Genomic DNA, 18527 nt, shown 5'->3' with positions numbered 1-18527 from the left:
ATTGGTGAAAGTGATGTCATTTTAACACCTTTTGACTCTGCATGACTTGAAGTAAGCACTGTCAGCCCTTAAAGGTAGGAATCTCACTCTTGCAGTGTCCTTGACTTCCTTGTTTCCAGGTCTGTGGAGCTATGACATGAGAGGGGACCTTAAAGCTCTCGTCTTCTGTTGTCTGGGAAATCTGTTAGAAGCCTGAGACTGAGTCTTTGCCTCTCTTGAGATGGCTTGATGTCCAGTTTTGTTTGTTTGTGGGTTTCACTCCTTTGTAGTGGAAATGAAATAAAATGATGTTGTTTATTGTTCTAGTAAAGGTACTGGGAATATTGCTTAATCAGTTGTCCTTGTAGGATAAAGGAGGATAAGATCCTTGTAAGGAGTTGCTTGCTGCAATGCCTGTGGAGTTGCAATGGATGGATAAAGTCAGAGAGATCATTGAGTAGGGACAAGTGATACCATCAAAGCTGGTTTTTCTTGTGCCTCACACATAGGTGCCATCTTGGCTTCTGTGTGGCACAGCTGCAAATGCAGAGAGAAATGTGCTTCCTCATAACAGTTTTCCTCTCAACTGTACTCAGACACATTTGCATTGTACTCTAACGTTTAAAGAAGTTGTCTCAGCTGGCCAAATTTTTTAGCATCTCAGGCATGGAAAAGGTTTCTCTCTTTCTCACTTTTGATTAGATGGAAACTGGAAAGTTAACATCTGCTCCTTTCAATGAGTGAATTTAGTAAGTTTGAAGGACATGCCTTTATATATGCAGGTTTATCAACTCTTTGAAACAGAGAGCTGTCTGTCCTGTCTAGCATACTATTTTCTGTCCAGTGGAGCCTAAAACTTGCTTTACTCCATGTAGAAAATGTAAAATTAAGAGGAAAATTCTGCAGCACACTCTGCTGTGTTCATTTGGTAAGATAAGACATTGGACAGTTCTTGGGAATTACACTTTTGCTGTATACCAAGGAAAACCTCCTTTTCAGACAGGGCTTCCCCAGCAGGGGAGTGTGTGCGTCACAGGTCTTAGTGCTGAAGCCACATTTGTTCTGTGTAACTGATGTCAGCACCAAACACTGGGGTTTGCATTTGAAAATGTCATTCCTGATGGTTTAGAAGGAAAAAAATTACACATCTTTCTCACACTGATTTATGCTACAGTCATTCAGAAACAGAGCGAGTCTCTTCTGATATTAAAGGAGAAAAGAACACCAGGAAAGAGAATTACAGGAGTGCCATTATGTATGTGTGGCATGCTCCAAGTGTGGCTCTTGCTCAAAGATAAGCAAACTATCTCTGGAAAGCATAGTGCCAGAGGTGGACAAGGAGAGTAAAAGGGCTCAAGGAACACACCTAGCTTTAGATAACAGCTCCTGTTTGTTTAGCCTTAGTAAGGGAGGGCTGCTTCTGGGAGCCCATAATTCAAAGGCTCTGCCTTGGCCCAGTAGCAGAGGTTGATCCTCTGTGCCCCAAAAATCTGCTGCTCTGCAAGAAGTACTTGCTGTCTGTGACTGCATGGGTGCTTTTCCATTCCTTTGAGCCAGAGCCTCCATTGCAATGGGGAACATGCACGGTCTTTTTTGCCCCAGCTGACATCCATTCCTACCAACCTGCAAGTCTTCAGCATCCTTGTGAACAGTGGAGAATCTTTCTCCCTCTTTTCCCAGGCAGGAAACATGTTGGGGGAATTTATTAGGCAGATGCAGTAACAACAGCAGTCTGGGCAGAGCGGGGTTGTCAGAGGTGCTGGAGGTGCTTACTGTAATACCTCAAATCCTTGGAGTGGGAGGAGGAATTGGGACTGCAAGAGAAGCAGTGAGTAGTGGCTGTTTGATTGGTCAGGCTGAGAGCTGAGGCAAGAGAGGTCGATCCTAAGTTTTATCTCTGAGGGGGAGTGCTTGCCAGGTGCCCCCTTAGGTATGCTGACAGTCACAGTACTGGGAAAAAATATATGGAGGGCTCCTGGTGGTTCTGCTGCTGCCTGCTTGGTATGGATGTAAATGATCCAGGGGCTGGCAAGGCATGGCTGGGGATGCTACAGCTGTGACAGCCCAACCCTTGCAGATTGGCTTCCTGACCTGAGGAGACACCATGTCCTGATATTACTGTTCCTCAGCAACATGTCCTCAGAGCCTGCCCCGGTAATACTTACTACCCATCGTCAGGCTTCTTAAATCAGTCATGAAGGATGTAGAGGGAAAAGTATGCTAATTTACATCCTCTATGTTCCCCAGCACCGGCACATCACAATAGGGCTCCTGTTCCTTCTCGTCGCCTTCCTTTCCCAGAGCAGAGCGAGGTTCCTCCCACCTGCCCACAGCCCTTCAGCGAGCGCGAGCACAACTCCCACACCAGTCTCCTCGCCAGTTTCAGCTGCTGGTGCTGCTTCCATGTGCAGCCTGTTCTGCTTGCTGGGATTGGGGAGTTGGTTTTTAAGCTGTCTGTTGAGATAGGATTTTTTTCCTCCTTTCGCTTAGTTGTATTTGACTGTGATTTGTGCTGCCTGCTCAACACCCAAGCCCCAGTTTGGGGCAGCAAGTGATACCTAAACACAGAGGGAAGCTGAAGGCAGTAGCTTCTCAGTGGGTTGAGAAGTTTGCACATTCGGTGGTTTCTGCCCCCTGTCCCAGGAATCACATCCATTTTCCTGACAGATTGTCCTTGGGTGGTCATCCTATACTCATCTAGTCTGAACAGACATCTGAATGCTTCCTGTTCCCTAAAATCTTTTGGAGATGAAGGCATTTTAACTTCACAGGTTTGTGTATTGTGGATATGTTTGGTTGGTATCACCCACCACTCTGGAGACATGTCCTACCATAGGAAGTCTCTTACCCACACATAGACTTTCGTGCTCAGTTTCACCTCTTTTAACTACTTGCTGTAATTAATAGCAAATTTGATATGCATGGAAGTGTTGTCACTGGCAGCTCACTCCTGAATGGCATATAAAAACCCATTAGAAGCTGATTATTTGAATTATTATTTTTTTTTCTAGGCCATCCTATATCTGATTGTCTTTTGCTGATTTGTTACTGATTCTCTAAGTAGCTCTGGTCTTAAAATGAGGAAATATTCCTGATGCCTTCTTTTACTGATGATTCCTGGTTTGTGGCTTCCTTTATTTTAAGGAGTCATTCTGGAGGCACAAGCAGGAAAAGAAAAAAGATTAAAATTATCAAATCGGCCAAAGAGATTAAAATGACAAATAATATGTAGGCTGCAGTCTTCCAAAAATCCAAGAATAAATAAGGTTTCTTTTAAAGTGTTTTGAGGAGGAGGTTGATTATCATTTTATATCTGTATTTTTTCAGTGAAGTATCCAACTTCTTTAGATAAAGTGCCCTAAAAACTAACTTATGATAACAAAAGCACTTCAAAATAGATTTACTGGACTGTTTTTGTGGACAAGAATTTTGAGATAATGAAAAAACCCATCCAAATTAACTGAAGTATTGCAATAGTAATCTAGATTGAAGCCTGTTGCATGCCAGAGTTATACATACACATAGAAAAGGTTGTGTACAACAGACTGCTGATTGATGGGTTTTTTGGCCACTGCCTGCTGTCTCTTCAAATGTGTTGACTTTTGAGCAGAGCAGTTACCAGGTTCTTAAGTCCAGTGTTAGTGGGACTTCCCAGATGTTTCTGTCAGACATAAATATTGTTTTTTGTCCTTTGGTTTGTTTCTCTCTCCACAAGTTTTATATTACTTTGTGGAGGAAACACAAAGAACATAAATCTAAAGGAACCTGAATGGTTTCCCAGTCATTACATTGATTAAATTAACTCCAAGGGTCAGTCTGGCCTGCTGATTTCTCTTCTTGTTATCTCATTTTGATAGGCAACCATGGCGGTGGTAAGCACTGGAAACCAATGTAAACCAGGGATTTTTTTTGTTATGAACTTGTGCCCAGGTGAAGACTCTCCACATCCACAGGGAACTGCACTTCTCTTCTCTCTCTTGGAGAAGTTAGGCTTGCATTGCTGCCTGAGCAAAATCTGTTAGAGCAGCAGCACTTCCCTGGTCTTCACTCAAGCCCTCTTAATTCTTTCTTCTTTGCAGCCATGGGAGCCAGTCATGCATGTTTAAAAGGCTGCACTGATTTGGGCAAGCTGTTTTCTCCTCTCCCATGGTCACCAGCTCTGCTTTGGGTGCAGGGCACCCAGGACCAGGATCCCTCCAGGAGCCCTGGGGGCAGTGTGCTATCAGGGAATTTGCTGGCTTGTTTTTCCCTCAGTATCTTCCTCAACAGAAAGCACTGTATCTCGATTTATAGAGGTTGTAGCTCCACTCCATTGATTGCATTTTTAACATTTTTGACTACTAGGAAGTGCTCGCATCCAAATGTGCTGTGTTATCTCTGGCAGTAATGCCAGCAGATAGTTGGGGGAGACATTTAGTTGCAGCTTGTGTTCTTTACAGGGATATCAGAGACTGAGAATTGGTGAATTTTATGAGCAATGTTCTGCAGATGCATGAAGAGCATGGCTTCAGGGAGGGCAGGAGGCTGTCACTGCCATGGGAAGGACCTTGGCATTGTACTCAGCAGCTCAAGGATCCCCCTACCAATCATCCTTGTTGCAGTGCAGGCCTGAACTTATATCCAGAGCAGTTTTTGCTGGGAAAACTCTATAAGAAAACCAGAATTTTGTTTTCCCTATGAAATATTTACCTGTCTTGGATCCTGTCCTGCTGTTTGTGGAGGTGGCTGCGTCACATAGCAATTTTGAGGAGTCAGGTTTATGTATGTTGCAAGAAGATATTTGCTGTTTTGAAAACTTGTGTGCTTTCACTTCAGAGCTCTTTTGTCTTAAAGAGGATGCTGCTTAGCTGAGATTTCAACTGGAATGGTTTACTGCCTTTCCAAAAAGCTCTAAGAGGAAGCATTTCTCCCCCTATTTCCTTCTGACAAAAATGGGAACAAAGCTGTAATAGGGCTTTTCACATACCCAGGTTCTTCTATCTAATGGACTTGTATGTGCATTATAGATGTTGGAAGGATCTTGTGGTCTTATCATGAACCAAATGCAATAAATTTTTTTCTACCCATTCCACAGTGGAGAAAACCTGACATGAGGCAGATGCATGCTGCTTTCACAAGAACAAATGGTTTATATGATGCAAGGGAATATTGTGGGGAGTCAGATTTACTATCACTTTAATTCAGTAATATTCCAACGTGTAGAAAATACATGCCACAGCTAAATGTTGATTCAGGGCTCGGATACAGTGATGCTGATCAGTACTGGATCAGCATTGAAGATTCTTATTTTTATCTCTATGAAAAATACTGGTAATTGGAGAACCCTGCTGTGAATAGGCTGTCTCTCCAGTGGCCATCACTTTTGTTGCTTGGTAGGTAATGGCCTGTGAGTTGCAACACCAGCTCTGCTAAGATGATGTTTAGTTTGGCAAAGAGTTTGGCAAAGATGTGCAAACGACATCTGCAGGGTCTTCATGCAGAACAGAGGGTGCCAAAAGCCACCAGTCAGTCAGCTTTGGGCTTGTTGCTTTGCTAGGTTATTTATTTATTTATTTGAAGCTCAGGCCTAGCAGTTTGTGTTCCTTTAAATGGCTGCAACCCACCAAACCAGGCACAGCACGATGTGCTCTGAGTCATGGTCCTCCCCCAGAGGAGACGAGACCGAGGGAGCAGAAGCTGTGAGCAGCTCTGAACCGAGCCTCCTGAAGGCGTGGGCGTCGATGGTAGGTGAAATCCAGCAGGTATTGCTCCTGCCAGCGGCCAGCGGCAGCAGCGCCTCTCCTGCCTCGCTGGCTCACTCCTCCATGGAAACCAGCCACCCTGCACTCCCTGCCCCTGGCCACGGGGCCCCTGGGCACTCTGCCTGCTTCACAGCTGCTGTGGGGAGCTGCTGTTTTCCTCTCTTCCACTATAATAGCATCCTTATGAGGCTTCCCCCAGCCCGTCTCCCTAATAGGAGGTTGCACATTTCTGCATGCGGCTGGCGCGGTGATATTTGGGTTTGTTTAGTATGCTCCTGGGAGTGCCTCTGAACTCAAAAAAGAGGGGAAAAAAAAGGAAGGAAAAAAGCCAGGAAGGTCAGGGAATCCTAGCCTGTAGCAGGCAGTTGAAGATAAAAACACAAAGTGGTTTTGTTTAGGAATATTGCTGTTGCTGAACTGGCTGTGTGGGGCAATGATACTGGGGTCATTTGCTTCTGCTGAGCAGACTTGGGATTGCTCAGAAAATAATGGCCAATCCAAATTTTTCACTGGAAAGCCAACAATAAGGGTAGTCTGTTTAGAGAAAATGCCAGAGACAGCTGACTGTTCTCAACAGCTTTGGACTTGTGACAGAGGGTGTGGGAGTCTCCAAAAGAATCAGGTGTTTAAATATTAGCTTTTCTTATTTTACAAAAATACCCATTTTGTGTTGATGCCAGCTTCATCCATGCTTACATCCTTTATCCTAAAAATCAGGCAGAATTTTATTCCTGATGTGTTTTGCTCAGTTGTTTCCAAGTTAGCCCATCATCACCTTTCCCTCCCTGAATATTTCCTTCCTCTGACTTTACAGCCCCGATAACACCAGCCCTATCCCACCAAGTGTGCCTTGTCTCTACACAGTGGTTTCCTCTTGCCTCTAGCATATTGTCTCTGTGAACCATTCATGCACAGAAACAAAGATTCCATCATTCCCACCAATCTTTCTCTTACAGGAATTTCCTCCCCGCTCCTGCCTGACTTCCACTAGGATAAAATATTAGCAAAATTTTACAAAAACTTTTGTTGTCGTTGCCTCACGTGCCATTCTGCACTCTAATTACTCCACAGAGGCAAAGAATCAGTAGGGGGATTAACCTCCTTATATCTGTAACCTCAGTTCTAGTCTCCTTGTCACCAATACGTGAAACAAATGTCTGGACACACCATGTCTGTGCCCCTGGACCATGTTCACTCTAGCATGACATCTCCCATTTGTCTTCTTTCTGGACCTGAGCAAACTTACCAAAGGAAATGTGTTGTGTAGTCACATAGGCAGTCAGGCTGCAGGATGAGTGTGATGCCCTTATGCCCTTTTTTTTTTTTTTTTTTTTTTGGTGACTGCTACAGTCTGGAGTACACAGAATCTGAATCTAACCTTTCAAGGGAAAACAAATATCTTGCATTTAATTCTAAATTTATCTCCTGCCTAAAAACATAAAGTAAATAATTATAGAATGGTAGGAAAGAAAGAGTCTGCTGGCTGATTAGAAGTGTGGATTAATGACAATATGGAGAGAAGTGCAGTGATTTGTGACAGTGTGGAAAAAAAGTGCAGTGATACATTCAAGTTATCAGAGAAAGGATCTTTCATTACTGGAAGATTATAAGCCTTTATTCACCCATAAGTCACTAGCTGGTTACTAGAAATAGCACTATTTTAAGACATTATTAGGCCTCCTAGGCAGGATCAATGTGTTTCTGTGTATGTCATTGGTAGTTTCAAATCAATAGTGGGAAGTAAACTTGAAGCCAATCTTGTTTTAATCCTTTTGTGAGAAAAAAAATCCTTTGGCTCTGTTTTAATATGAGTGAAAGGGAGAGAGGGAAAAAATAAACTGAGAATGTGGTATTGACATAGTATTCACTGGAGGAGAAAAATGTGTGATTTTTTTCAGATGGTTCCTATGCATGTAGTGAAGGGGATGGAGCAATGGGACCAGTCCTGATGGTTACTGATATATGTCTTTAGTTCAGATTTCAGATAACTGTGGATGCCTTTCCCTGTGCTTTTGGAAGACTATCATATTCCCAAAGCATTGGGTAACCTAAGTAGTTTGTTCCATTCCCAACTTCCCTGGCTAGCAGATAGGTTTTGTATTCACAGGGAGGTGACTGAATGCTTTTGAAGTGTTGGTGTTAGTATTAGGTGTCATATAAATCACTGCTCTCTGTCCTGGGGAGTAGTTTATTTTCCAGTACTGCATGTAGATCCCAAAAAAGCTTCCCTTTGATCTGTGGGGAGAAAAGATTGTTCCTTTGCAGCAATGAAAAATACAGGTTTCTGAAGCCATAAACCACTTCACTGCAGTTCTTAAAATGAGCTATGGCAAAACAAGTCATCTGTGCATTTTCTTCTTCTAAGAATAGTCTGGTTGAATTCCTTATATTCTTGGTTACCTGCCACAGCTCAGGAGGAAAAATAATATATGTTGTTCTTATTTATATGACTAGCATAGTAATGATATAACTACCTGAGGCAGAAATCTCATTGGACTAGACTGCAAAAATTCAGAATTTAATGAAGGTACTAGTCAGTTATTTCAGAACATTTTAAAATGGCAATGAAAACACTTTTATTCCTTTCTCTTGGACATACACATTTTGGGTATGTTTGGCAGTTCCAAGCAGATCTTGGTTTGTAATAGTCCTGACAGCACTTATTATGATCTGTCATGTCAGTAATTTGTGAGCAGCAGATTTACAGAATAGTGTCTCTAGCTAGCATCTCACTAGTTGCAATGTGTTTAACCTCTTCATTGCTTTGTGTATTTCTGTGAATCATGCAGCTATTTCATGCAGCTATTTTTATTATTGTGGCACACACTGGAATCTCTGATAGCAATGCAATTATCACTAGAAACAGTTATTAATATGACTTGTGCTAAAAAATTGGTGTTCTGTAGGCATGTTTTTCAGCTCACTTTTCTTCAGAGACATGAATATAAAAACAAGGCTTTACCTAAAAATGATTACAGCTTACTCTTTTTATAAATTATGATGTAAAATAACACGTAGGCTCATTCAGAGGCATGGCACATCTGAACAACTGACTTTTTCATAATTCCTAGATGCTCAGCCTGATCATTTACCTTAACTGTAAGGACATGCAAATAATGGGACTGAATGAAATAGTCTAACATGAGCATACCAAAAATTGGGTTTATGCATTCATCAGAAAAGCCTAAATATGCAATTTACCTTTCTAATTCAAAGAACTCAATCCAAAACCACATTTTCAGTCTTTCATGGTTTTGTTAGGTAGAAATTCTGGAAGTTTCACTTTTCTAATAAAATGCAATGCCCAAAAGCACACAAACAGTAAAGAAAATAAGAAGGTAGCAATGAAATGGTGAAAGTCACTTATGTCAGTACACAAAGGAAAATGAAGGCAAGCTAGTAGGAAGGGTGTTATAAAAATGGGAAAGTGAGTTCCAGAAAAGGTCCTCACTGTTTTTTATATATCAGGTCCAGAAAACAAAAGCTGAAACTTCCAGCTTCTATTTAGATTTTATTTTCCTTTGTTCATGTAAGTAACAGAATAAATGTGAGGGGATACTTTTAACTAAACAAGAAATTTTACTGTTTGGGTGGTGAGCCAACTTTTGGACTTGCTGAAGGAACAGCAAGTATTACATAAGTACTACATAGGTATTAGCAAAGCTTGGCAAAATTGCAGAGCTTTTGCATATAGAGTGTTTAATCATTGAACAATTTTCACAGACAAATCTCCTTCTCTGTGAAAAATGTTCATGGGGAAATTTGGCTGAATTTGCTGCTGAAAACAAGTGGAATTCATGGACACACTGCATGGATTTTCCAGGTCTATCAGGTTTGGGACAAGGTTAGCAAGGAGGAAAGGTATTCAGTTGAAAGGTAGAGGAGCTGTACTCATATTGCCTGGTGCTTTGTGCTCGCTGGTTTATTTGTTGCTCACTTATATGATGAAGGAACTCCATTTCTTTTGGTACTAAAAATACATGAACCTGGTTCACTGGCTCCCCTTCCATTTAGAAATTAGGCTGGAGAGTCCCTGGAGTTGCCTGGAGACAGGGAGAGGGACAAGACAAGCAGGGACAGTGGCAGGCTTGCACCCCCTGCAATCCCATGTGGCCATTCACGCCCCCTTTGGACAGGAGGGACCTCAACACAGTGGGTTCAGCTGGTGAAGGAGCCTGCAGACCTTTCCAGCAGTGCAGCTGGCCACACCTTTATTTGGCTTTGTCTCAGCTAAGGGAGATAGGTAAATACGAAGCTCTAATGTTGTTTTTACAGTTTTATCCATTTATCAGATGTACTGAGCAATGATTCCAGACTTTTCTGTTTGACTTTTTTAAAAAATCTGCTCTGCCGTTATTCCTGTTTTTGTACCCATTTAAAGAGTCTTTTTTATTCATCATTAATATGTAGGACTTGAGTTCTTTGATTTCTGTGTTTTCCTAGGGGAAAAAAGCTGTTTGATAGAATCCTGTCCTTGTTTTCCTCCTGTAGAACCAGCAGTTTGCCAATATATTAAGTTAATTTTCATTTAGTATATGCCATTTAATGTAATTAAGGGAAGCAGCCCAAATGTATGTTCCTAATCACGGGTAACTCTCATATTGTTTTTCATTAGAATTTACAAGCATATTATTTGACATGTTAATTATTATGTTAGTATATGACTAAGGATACAAATATCTCCTCATTTCCCCCCTCCCCTCACTTAACATTTTGTTTGAGAAGATCAGTACATTTTGTCTGTGCAAAGCCCTGGATTAAATGCCACCCACAAATGATTTTGTACATGTTTTATTTTGCCAAAGGAGGTTGTCAGACATTGGGGGAAATAATGTAATATTGTCTGACCTAAGACTTCAATTAACTAATAAGAAAGTTTACAAAAACTGTCATATTAACTTTGTATATCATTTTACTGGGGCAGAAACATTGTCACACAGCACTTATTTCTTGCTGTGTCTACCTCAAGGCACAAAACACAAACAGGAAAAGAATTTTAATCCTTATTTCTGATGCAAATAGTTTTCTGCAAATATTTAATGCGAGGAAGAGGTTTCCTGTCTATCAGTCATTCCTGTTTCAGCCCAGTATTACCCAAGAAAATTATATTTGACCTGTGTGTTTAGATTAGGATTGTTTTGAATGGAACCCCTTGCATTTGTGTGTGGCCTCTGATTTTAGTCCTGAAAGAAGATAGTGAACTTCTTCCACTTTATCTTTTATCAAAATGAAGAAAATATGGAGAGTGTTTGCATGTATTTTGATGATGATTCCAAACCCACTCACATTTCCAGTTTGTAAAGGACTGCTGTTCACTTCCCTTTCTGTTGCTATTAATTTTATCCTCAACTTCCTCTGGCCAGTCCTTAAGGAAGATTTCCTTTCAGTCAGCTGCTTCCTGAGCCATAATTTTAGAAATATATAATTTCCCCCATATTTTACCCTCTGTTTTCCTATTTCCATTTAACTGAACCTGTAATAAAATCTCATTTCTTCTTTTCCTTTAGCCTTTATTTTCTGTTGAAGTACAATATCTATCATACCCCCTTTTTTTCTTCTTCAGACTTGTCCCTATTTTTATTTATTTTGTTTCAAGCCATCCTCCAGATGCCTTCCTCCTCATGCTGATAGTCCCTCCTGGAAGCTTTGTTCTGCTCTGGTCACTTTTCCATATTTATAACATCCTTCCTACTAGCTTGCTTTCATTTTCCTTTGTATACTCCAGTCTGTTCCCATTCCTTGTAAAAATCATCTTCTTGCCCATTCCTTTAGCCATATTACCCTTCAGTGGAATTTTGTGACAGCTCTTTGTCTTTTTCTCAATTAAGTTCAAGATGATTTGTGCCCCCAGCCAAAGCTTCTGCCAGTGTTACTGCGTTTAATTGAGAAAATAAACAGTAATGTTAAAAGAGAACTGGAGGCCTCCATGGGTATCCAGTGGTTCTCCATCAGGATCTGTGTATCCAAGGGAAAAATCATCAGTGCAGCTAACAGAACTCTGGGAGCTTTTGGAAAGTGCCAAGTCAAGCTGTGGCCACAGACCCTTCCTGTAGAGGTGGAGTAGCCCAGGGATGTAATATGATGGAGTTCAGCAATAAATGGTCCATTTCCTCTGAACATGATTAACATGATTTACAAGGTGCTCACATGCAATAGCACAGTAAGCTGGGAATCTCTTGCAGGGAACTCGACTTTTTTACATCACCTTCTTCAGATGTAGCACTTCTCAGATCTCTTCCTTGTTGTTTCTCAGCCTGCCTTTCACACCCTGTTTCACAGTGCTCATTAGTCATGTGCTCACAACCCTGATGTTCTTATTCCATCTTTCTCACAAGAATGTAAAGAATCCTCTATCTCCTCTTCCATAGTCTTGAATTAAGAGTAGTCTCAGCCCATCACTTCCCAAGAACTGTGTGGTTTCAGTCTGTTTTTCCACACCTGGGATTCACTAGTCAAGGGAAAATAAAAATCAGAAAAATCAAGTTCTCTGAAATGTAAAACAGTTGTGACCACTCAATCTTCAGCCTTTTCTTTCTTTACTACTTGACCTTCTGTATCTTGGAATCCAGTGTAAGGTCAGGCTCTTCAAGTTCTCTTCCCTCTTTTCCTCACCAGAGGGCAGGCAATTATTTGGGTCCTGAGGCTCTGAACAAGATTTCACTTTGATGTATTGCTACAGCATCAGGTTTTCTGGCTCCTGCTATAGACCTGTTAAACACCTTGTGTGGAACTGCTGTCATATCTCCTATATCTCAGCACCATCGTCACATCTGCTAGGTGTGCTCATTTGTTCTGCAGAATGATAGTCACTGCTGAACTGGATACTGATTCTGATCCTGCATGGAAACAGACTGCTCAGCTTGATCAAAACCATTGCATTGTTTCAAGTCTCTTTTGTGCAGACTGAAAAATCTCTTGATTCATACTGGAAATTACAACCACAAGCAAAAAGGAAAGAAGGAAGGAAAGAAAGAAGGAAAAGCAAGCCAAAATCACAGCAACACAAACTTTTTTGCAATGGGTTTTAAATTCAGCAGAAAAATGAAGAGATAAAATGTATCAGAGCATATATCTGCTAAATCCTCTGACAGCTGCTTTCTCATCCTGCTTCCTGAAAATGAATCAACTTAATTATTCCTGTGGCTACGTACATCCAGACAGCTTAGAGTTGCCTCTTTATCGCTGGCTACAGTAACTGTCCTTGTGTTCTGGAATAGCTAAGAAGATTGCAAACTGGGGGGTTTTTGTAATTCCAGAGTACACAGACTGTAATAGAAGTAATGGTCTGGAATTTTGGAGTCTCTTGTCAATGGTTAGATTGTGCCAGCTCTGAGTTTAAATTTGCTTGTGTAGGAGGGCATGTTTAGATTAATATTCTAAAGTAATGTGGAGTGAATATTTGGTACAGGCTGTGACTGAGAGACTGGTGTAGTGAATTCACAGACAGCAATATGTGGAGATTGGGGCGGGGGGGTGGGGGGAATCACCATTAAATTATCTTCCAAGGACCTTGAAGCCGCTCAGGATGACTCTTCTGAGTACTCTGAAAACATAACCATTGATCTAGTTGTAACAATTTATCCTTTGGAACAGACTAAAAAATGTCTCAAATTACCTGCTGCACACATTAAACATGTAAAGTTTTCATTAAAGGAGTTGACAGGCTGACGGTAAACTGAAGTTGTTTCCTTTCCCTTCAGAATTAAATTTTCTTTACAGCCTCCTTTGTCAGTAAGCACTGTTCATTAAGAGTGATTCGGCTATTTCATTCTACAAACTTGTTTTTGCCTGCCTTGTGGATTTAACTGAAGGAAATCTCTTTGTTACACTGAAATTATCAAGCTGGATCTCAATTACTAAATTGTTTCTACCTTCATTCTTTAATTTGTATTAACCAAGCTACTTTTTTTTCAGGAACACTTAGATAGGAAGGAAGCTAAGTATGAATTTTTTACAACCAATTTGCAAAGAGATGTCTTTCCTCCAGTTCCCTGTTTGTTGGCTGGATGATTTTTAAATGGTCGTGTGAAAAAGCTACTGAATGAGGGCCTGAAACTTCTCACATCTTAGGTTCTTCAAGTCTGGTTGTAGAGAGGAGTCTCCAGATGAAGGGCAGTTCAGTGGCTGCTCTTTTATCATTGCTGCAGTGAGGTAGGGGAATCACACCTTGCAGTACTTGATAATGTTGAGCCAAATCAAGAAAGCACTGAACTAAGCACATCATTGTAATGTGGGTTGTTTCTAAGTCTTGTCTGTGCAGAAGGAAGGTGAACTGTCAAGATTAATAGCAGAAGGTCAGCATTACATGCTGACACACCCAAGCCCCTGAGTCACCCATCCAAGCAGCAATCAGTGTAACAACTCCCCCAAAATACAAGAGGTACAACTTAGAGGCTTCTCTGATGGCATCCAGACGTGTTCTTGCTGCTGTCATTGCGTATCAAAGGGCGTGATTATCCAAGTGAAACACTGATATTGTGGGGAAACTGTGAGAAGGGTTCATCTCCTGTCTGCTGCTCCACAGATCAGAGGATCATGATGTGATCTGGGGCCTTAAAGATCATCTAGTTCAAGCCCTACCACTATGGACAGGGACACTTTCCACTTAACCAGGTTACTCAAAGCCCCACCTAGCCTGCATTGAACACTTCCAGGGGTGAGGCATCCACAGCTTCACTGGGCAATCTGTTACTCTCACAGTAAGAATTTTTCTCATACCCAATCCAAACCTACCCTTTTTCAGTGCAAAGCCACTACCACTTGGGTAACATCCCAGATGGGTTGTTGTGAACATCTGGGCCTTCCGGCTGTTCCGGAGGAGGTTTCTGAAAAGATTGATGCTGTGAGTTTGTAGAAGGAATGTATCTGCTGAGTGGAAGGCTCAGACTTAAATTTCCAGAATCCTGCAGGCTAATGCTGGGTGTCTGAGAGGGCCGCCTGGCTTCTCTAGTCAGTACCAAGAGCAAATTTTGCATCAGTATGGGGTCAGGAGAGTAGAGAGGTTTGTGCTTTCTGTAGCTGCAAACAAGCTGCTGAAATAAGATCAGTGAGAAGGTTTCTGCAGAGTTTGGCCCTGATAAACTGCTCCTTTTGGTATTAACAATTTCTCACTCTTTTTATTTTGACCCCTTGTTGTAGAGCCCAAGTTCAGACCTCAGCTCCATCCAGGAAGAATTGACTTTATTTGCACTGGCAAAAGTTGTCATGGCAAGAAAGAGAGAGGAGAGGGGATAAATGTTGGAAAGCCAAAGTAGTCAGAATATGATATGACAAAGAGATATGTCAAATAAGCAAAACACATAACAAAATAGACTAAAACAGCCTAATGAAAAATGTGTCATGGCACGATAGTAGATGTAGAAATATGTTAAATGGATACAAAATCTGGGAATAAAGTCCTATGTGTTTAATTGAAAAAAAAATTATTGTTTTCTTCCTATTGTCTTTCTCTTCATGTGTTCAGTGAATTTACCTCTCTTAGTTGCAACACAGAACTTGGATTCTCTTACCCATACAAGAGGTTGTCAGATAAAAAGCACATGATTTAAAGTAAATGCATCCTCTGAAACACTCATTTCTCAGTAAGAGTAGCAAAGCATAATGTAATTAAAACAACTGTCTGCAGTGTCTATGTGCAATCACATTGAGTGGAGAATACATTTAATTTCATTGTAAGGTCAGATACATGAGGAGGAAAGGTTGATGCCGCCTCTCAGAGAGCAGTAATCAAAGGCTGGCAACTGAGCATTGGAAATTGAACAGATTAGAAGTCCTTGGCAGTGATTCCCAAATGCTCAGGAGACTCACTAGAAGCAGCAGCTTTGACACTTTGGCCAGCTAGTTAAACAGTGCTGGCTATAAACATTACAAGGCAAGAGATTGTCCCCTTACGTGCTGGTCCAGGGGCATACACTTCCTGCCTTCTCTCTCAGGGGCAAGGGCAGCCTCTAGACCAAGGGGCTCTTTCATGATACCCCGTGAATGACCTTCCACACAACAGCAGAGAAGAGGAATTTTCATTGTTTGCATCTTAACTCTAAAAATTAATTACAGAAAAGGGCGTTGCAAATAAGCCTAAGTGACAGAGCTCCAAATCTGCTAGATTTGAACCTCTTTTTGAGAGTTTAGCCAGGAATGAGAACTGCTTCATGTGGATAGTTTAGAGATCAGACTGGAAAGATCCTCATACATGTGATTCCCTAAAATACATTAGTTCTTAATTTGTTTGTCCATTTGTTTTATGAGAAAAAGTGCTTGTAAGAGACAGTTTCCCTATTGTGAGTCTCTGAATTTAGGAAACTAAATCTATACATAAGCAACAAAGAATCAGATCTCTATAGAAATTTGAACAAACTCATGAAACTGAAATTATATGCATGAATAAGTGATTGCAGCATTATATTTATATTTAAAAATAATTCTCAGTGATAGGTAGTCATTGTCAAGAAGGCAGAAAGACAAGACAGAACATATTTTTAAACATCCACCTTGGCACTAGAATTATCTGTTTCACTCTTTCCTGCTGTTCCTTGGAGGATGTTTCCTTTGTGGACATGTTCTTCATTACATAAGCCCTTTTAGCTGTTAAACCAAGACCCAGTGAAATCAGTAGAATTATGCCACTCACCTTGTTGGGCATGATCCATCAGCATTCAGGTTGTTTGGGTTTTACAGTGGTTTGTCATTTCTGAGGTGTGACAGCCCCTTTCCCACTTGGACTGGTGTGGACTAGTGAATGCACCGCAAATGCAGGTGAGGAGGTGTTAATTCCTCTGACCAGTCAGGTGCCAGTCAGGAGTTCCTCTTTCAATAGGGAAGTAGCTAATTCTCACTGGTAGACCAGCTAAGTAATTCTTCAGTTCTTTAGTTGCTTAGTTTCACCAGCTGGACCAGCTAAAATGAGTGCTTAGATCGCATCTAAGAAGGTACATCTCAGGAAGCAAAAATAGAAAACAGCGCAGGCAATGAGTTAGAAGATTGAGGCAACACATGTGAAACAACTAAATATTTATATGAAAATAGAAGGTTTTGGAATTATTAGGGAACCTCTGAGTGGCTGGCTTTCTGTTTTAAGATGCATGGTGAAGATGAAAGAATAGAGGAAAATTACCAGCACAGTAAAAACTTTGCCTTCTGTTTGTGTAACTGTTGATTTCTGTCATTACCATTTTGATACTGGGAGCTGTAACCATTTCCTACTAGTTTTTAGCTTTGGCATTTGGGTGAGATGGACCTTTCTGAGTATGATAAATTGTTCTTTCAGCAAATTTAAGCACATCATCAGATAAATATTTTGAAGTGTGTAACTTGCACTATCCCCAAGGAAATTAGTCTAGGATTATGGAGAGAGAGAAAGTAATCTCTCATATGTATTTATCTGAACTAGATCCAAGCAATTCTCCTTAGTTAACTGTGTCTCAGCAGTTTTGTCCTGAAGAAATTATTATTATGCAGAATAGATGGCTGTTGCGTAGCCATCCTTCATTCTCTTTTTTGGTTTGCATTGTTTATGGCATTTATTCAAAAGCAATCCTGTAATATCCTTGGCAAAGTGATCTCTCTCTTTCTCTGACTAATGGTCTCTCTTAGTGAGTTCTCTTTCCTTCACTGTGTATGGCCACAACGTGCCTGCAGTGTGAGGCTCTCACGGAATCTCAGAGGGGTTGAGGTTGGTTTTACCTCTGGAAATCATCTGGTCAGCCTTCCCTCAAGAAGGGCCATGCAGAGCCAGTTGCCCAGGACCATGTCCAGACAGTTTTTTAGTGTCTCCAAGGAAGGAGAATCCATCACCTCCCTGGGCAACCTGTGCAAGTGCTTGGTAACCTTCACAGTGCAAAAATGTTTCCTGTTGTTCAAAGGGGTTTAAAGGGTGTTTTAAGTGTTTCCAGTTGAAGTGTTCCAGTGTGTGCCCATTGCCTCTGGGTGCAAGGGATAAAAGGAAGCAATGGGCCACCCTCAAATAAAACCATGTTTTGTCACAGAGCAGATGAGCTTTTGATGTAGGCTGTGATGCCCTGTCAGAAGTTGGCTTATTTTCTGGTTATGTTGCTGAAAAGTTGTCTAAGAGACCACATAATCTAATCATGTTCTGTACCTAGAAACCTTAGTGTGACCCAGAATAAGATTTGGAACAAAAACACAGAAAGTGTTAACACAGCTTCTTTTTCTTTCCTTGTTAACTGCAGGTAATGCAGGTAGTGAAAGAACAGATAATGAGAGCACTCACTACCAAGCCTAGCTCTCTGGATCAATTCAAGAGCAAACTTCAGAATCTCAGTTACACAGAAATACTGAAAATACGCCAGTCTGAAAGAATGAACCAGGAAGATTTCCAGTCTCGTCCAATTCTGTAAGTATTGTCTTCTCTCCCCACTCGATTTTCATGGAAGGATTAACAAGGGAGAATGACATTTGTGAGCTCTTCTGGGGAATCCCAGGGAGAAAAGCTGTCCAGGGATCTGTGCTCAAAAGCAGTAGTGAGGCATCTGCTTAAAGTACATGTTTTCTTCTGCTGGGAATCATAACTTTTTCCTTGAGTTCAGTGAAACCAGATTTGGCAAATCCCAGCAGGATTTCACTTGGCTTATATATATGAAACAGTGCTTTGACATTTCCTAGCTCTGCAGGATTGTGAGCCTGATTTTGGTGCTAGTAGTCTTTCAAGATAAAATCGAACTAATCAAACACCACAACTTTGTCTTCTGTTCAAGGCCTCTCTGAGCAAGACAGGGAGAAGCCCAGAAGAAGAGGAGCCAGCACACACTAACTTTCCAAAAGAGTTGTCCTTGTATATAACATTATTATAAA

The 18527-nt window shown here is 41.1% G+C and overlaps 1 protein-coding gene across 6 annotated transcripts in view; it reads left to right on the top strand.

The window, feature by feature from the left end:
• ELMO1 (engulfment and cell motility 1) overlaps nt 1-18527 on the top strand; it is a 303457-nt gene that overhangs the window by 256286 nt on the left and 28644 nt on the right. For all 6 annotated transcript variants that reach the window (XM_071429658.1, XM_071429656.1, XM_071429657.1 and 3 more), the window contains one exon: nt 17906-18069. In XM_071429658.1, coding sequence (XP_071285759.1) covers nt 17906-18069 — 164 coding nt within the window. The remainder of the gene's footprint in view (nt 1-17905; nt 18070-18527) is intronic.

The sequence above is a fragment of the Agelaius tricolor genome, unplaced genomic scaffold (assembly GCF_023055355.1).
Source record: "Agelaius tricolor isolate 1412-34295 unplaced genomic scaffold, bAgeTri1.0.p SCAF_6, whole genome shotgun sequence".
NCBI classification, from domain to species: Eukaryota; Metazoa; Chordata; class Aves; order Passeriformes; family Icteridae; genus Agelaius; species Agelaius tricolor.
The sequence above is the reverse complement of the archived record's forward strand: the minus strand, read 5'-3'. Positions and strand labels throughout refer to the sequence as shown.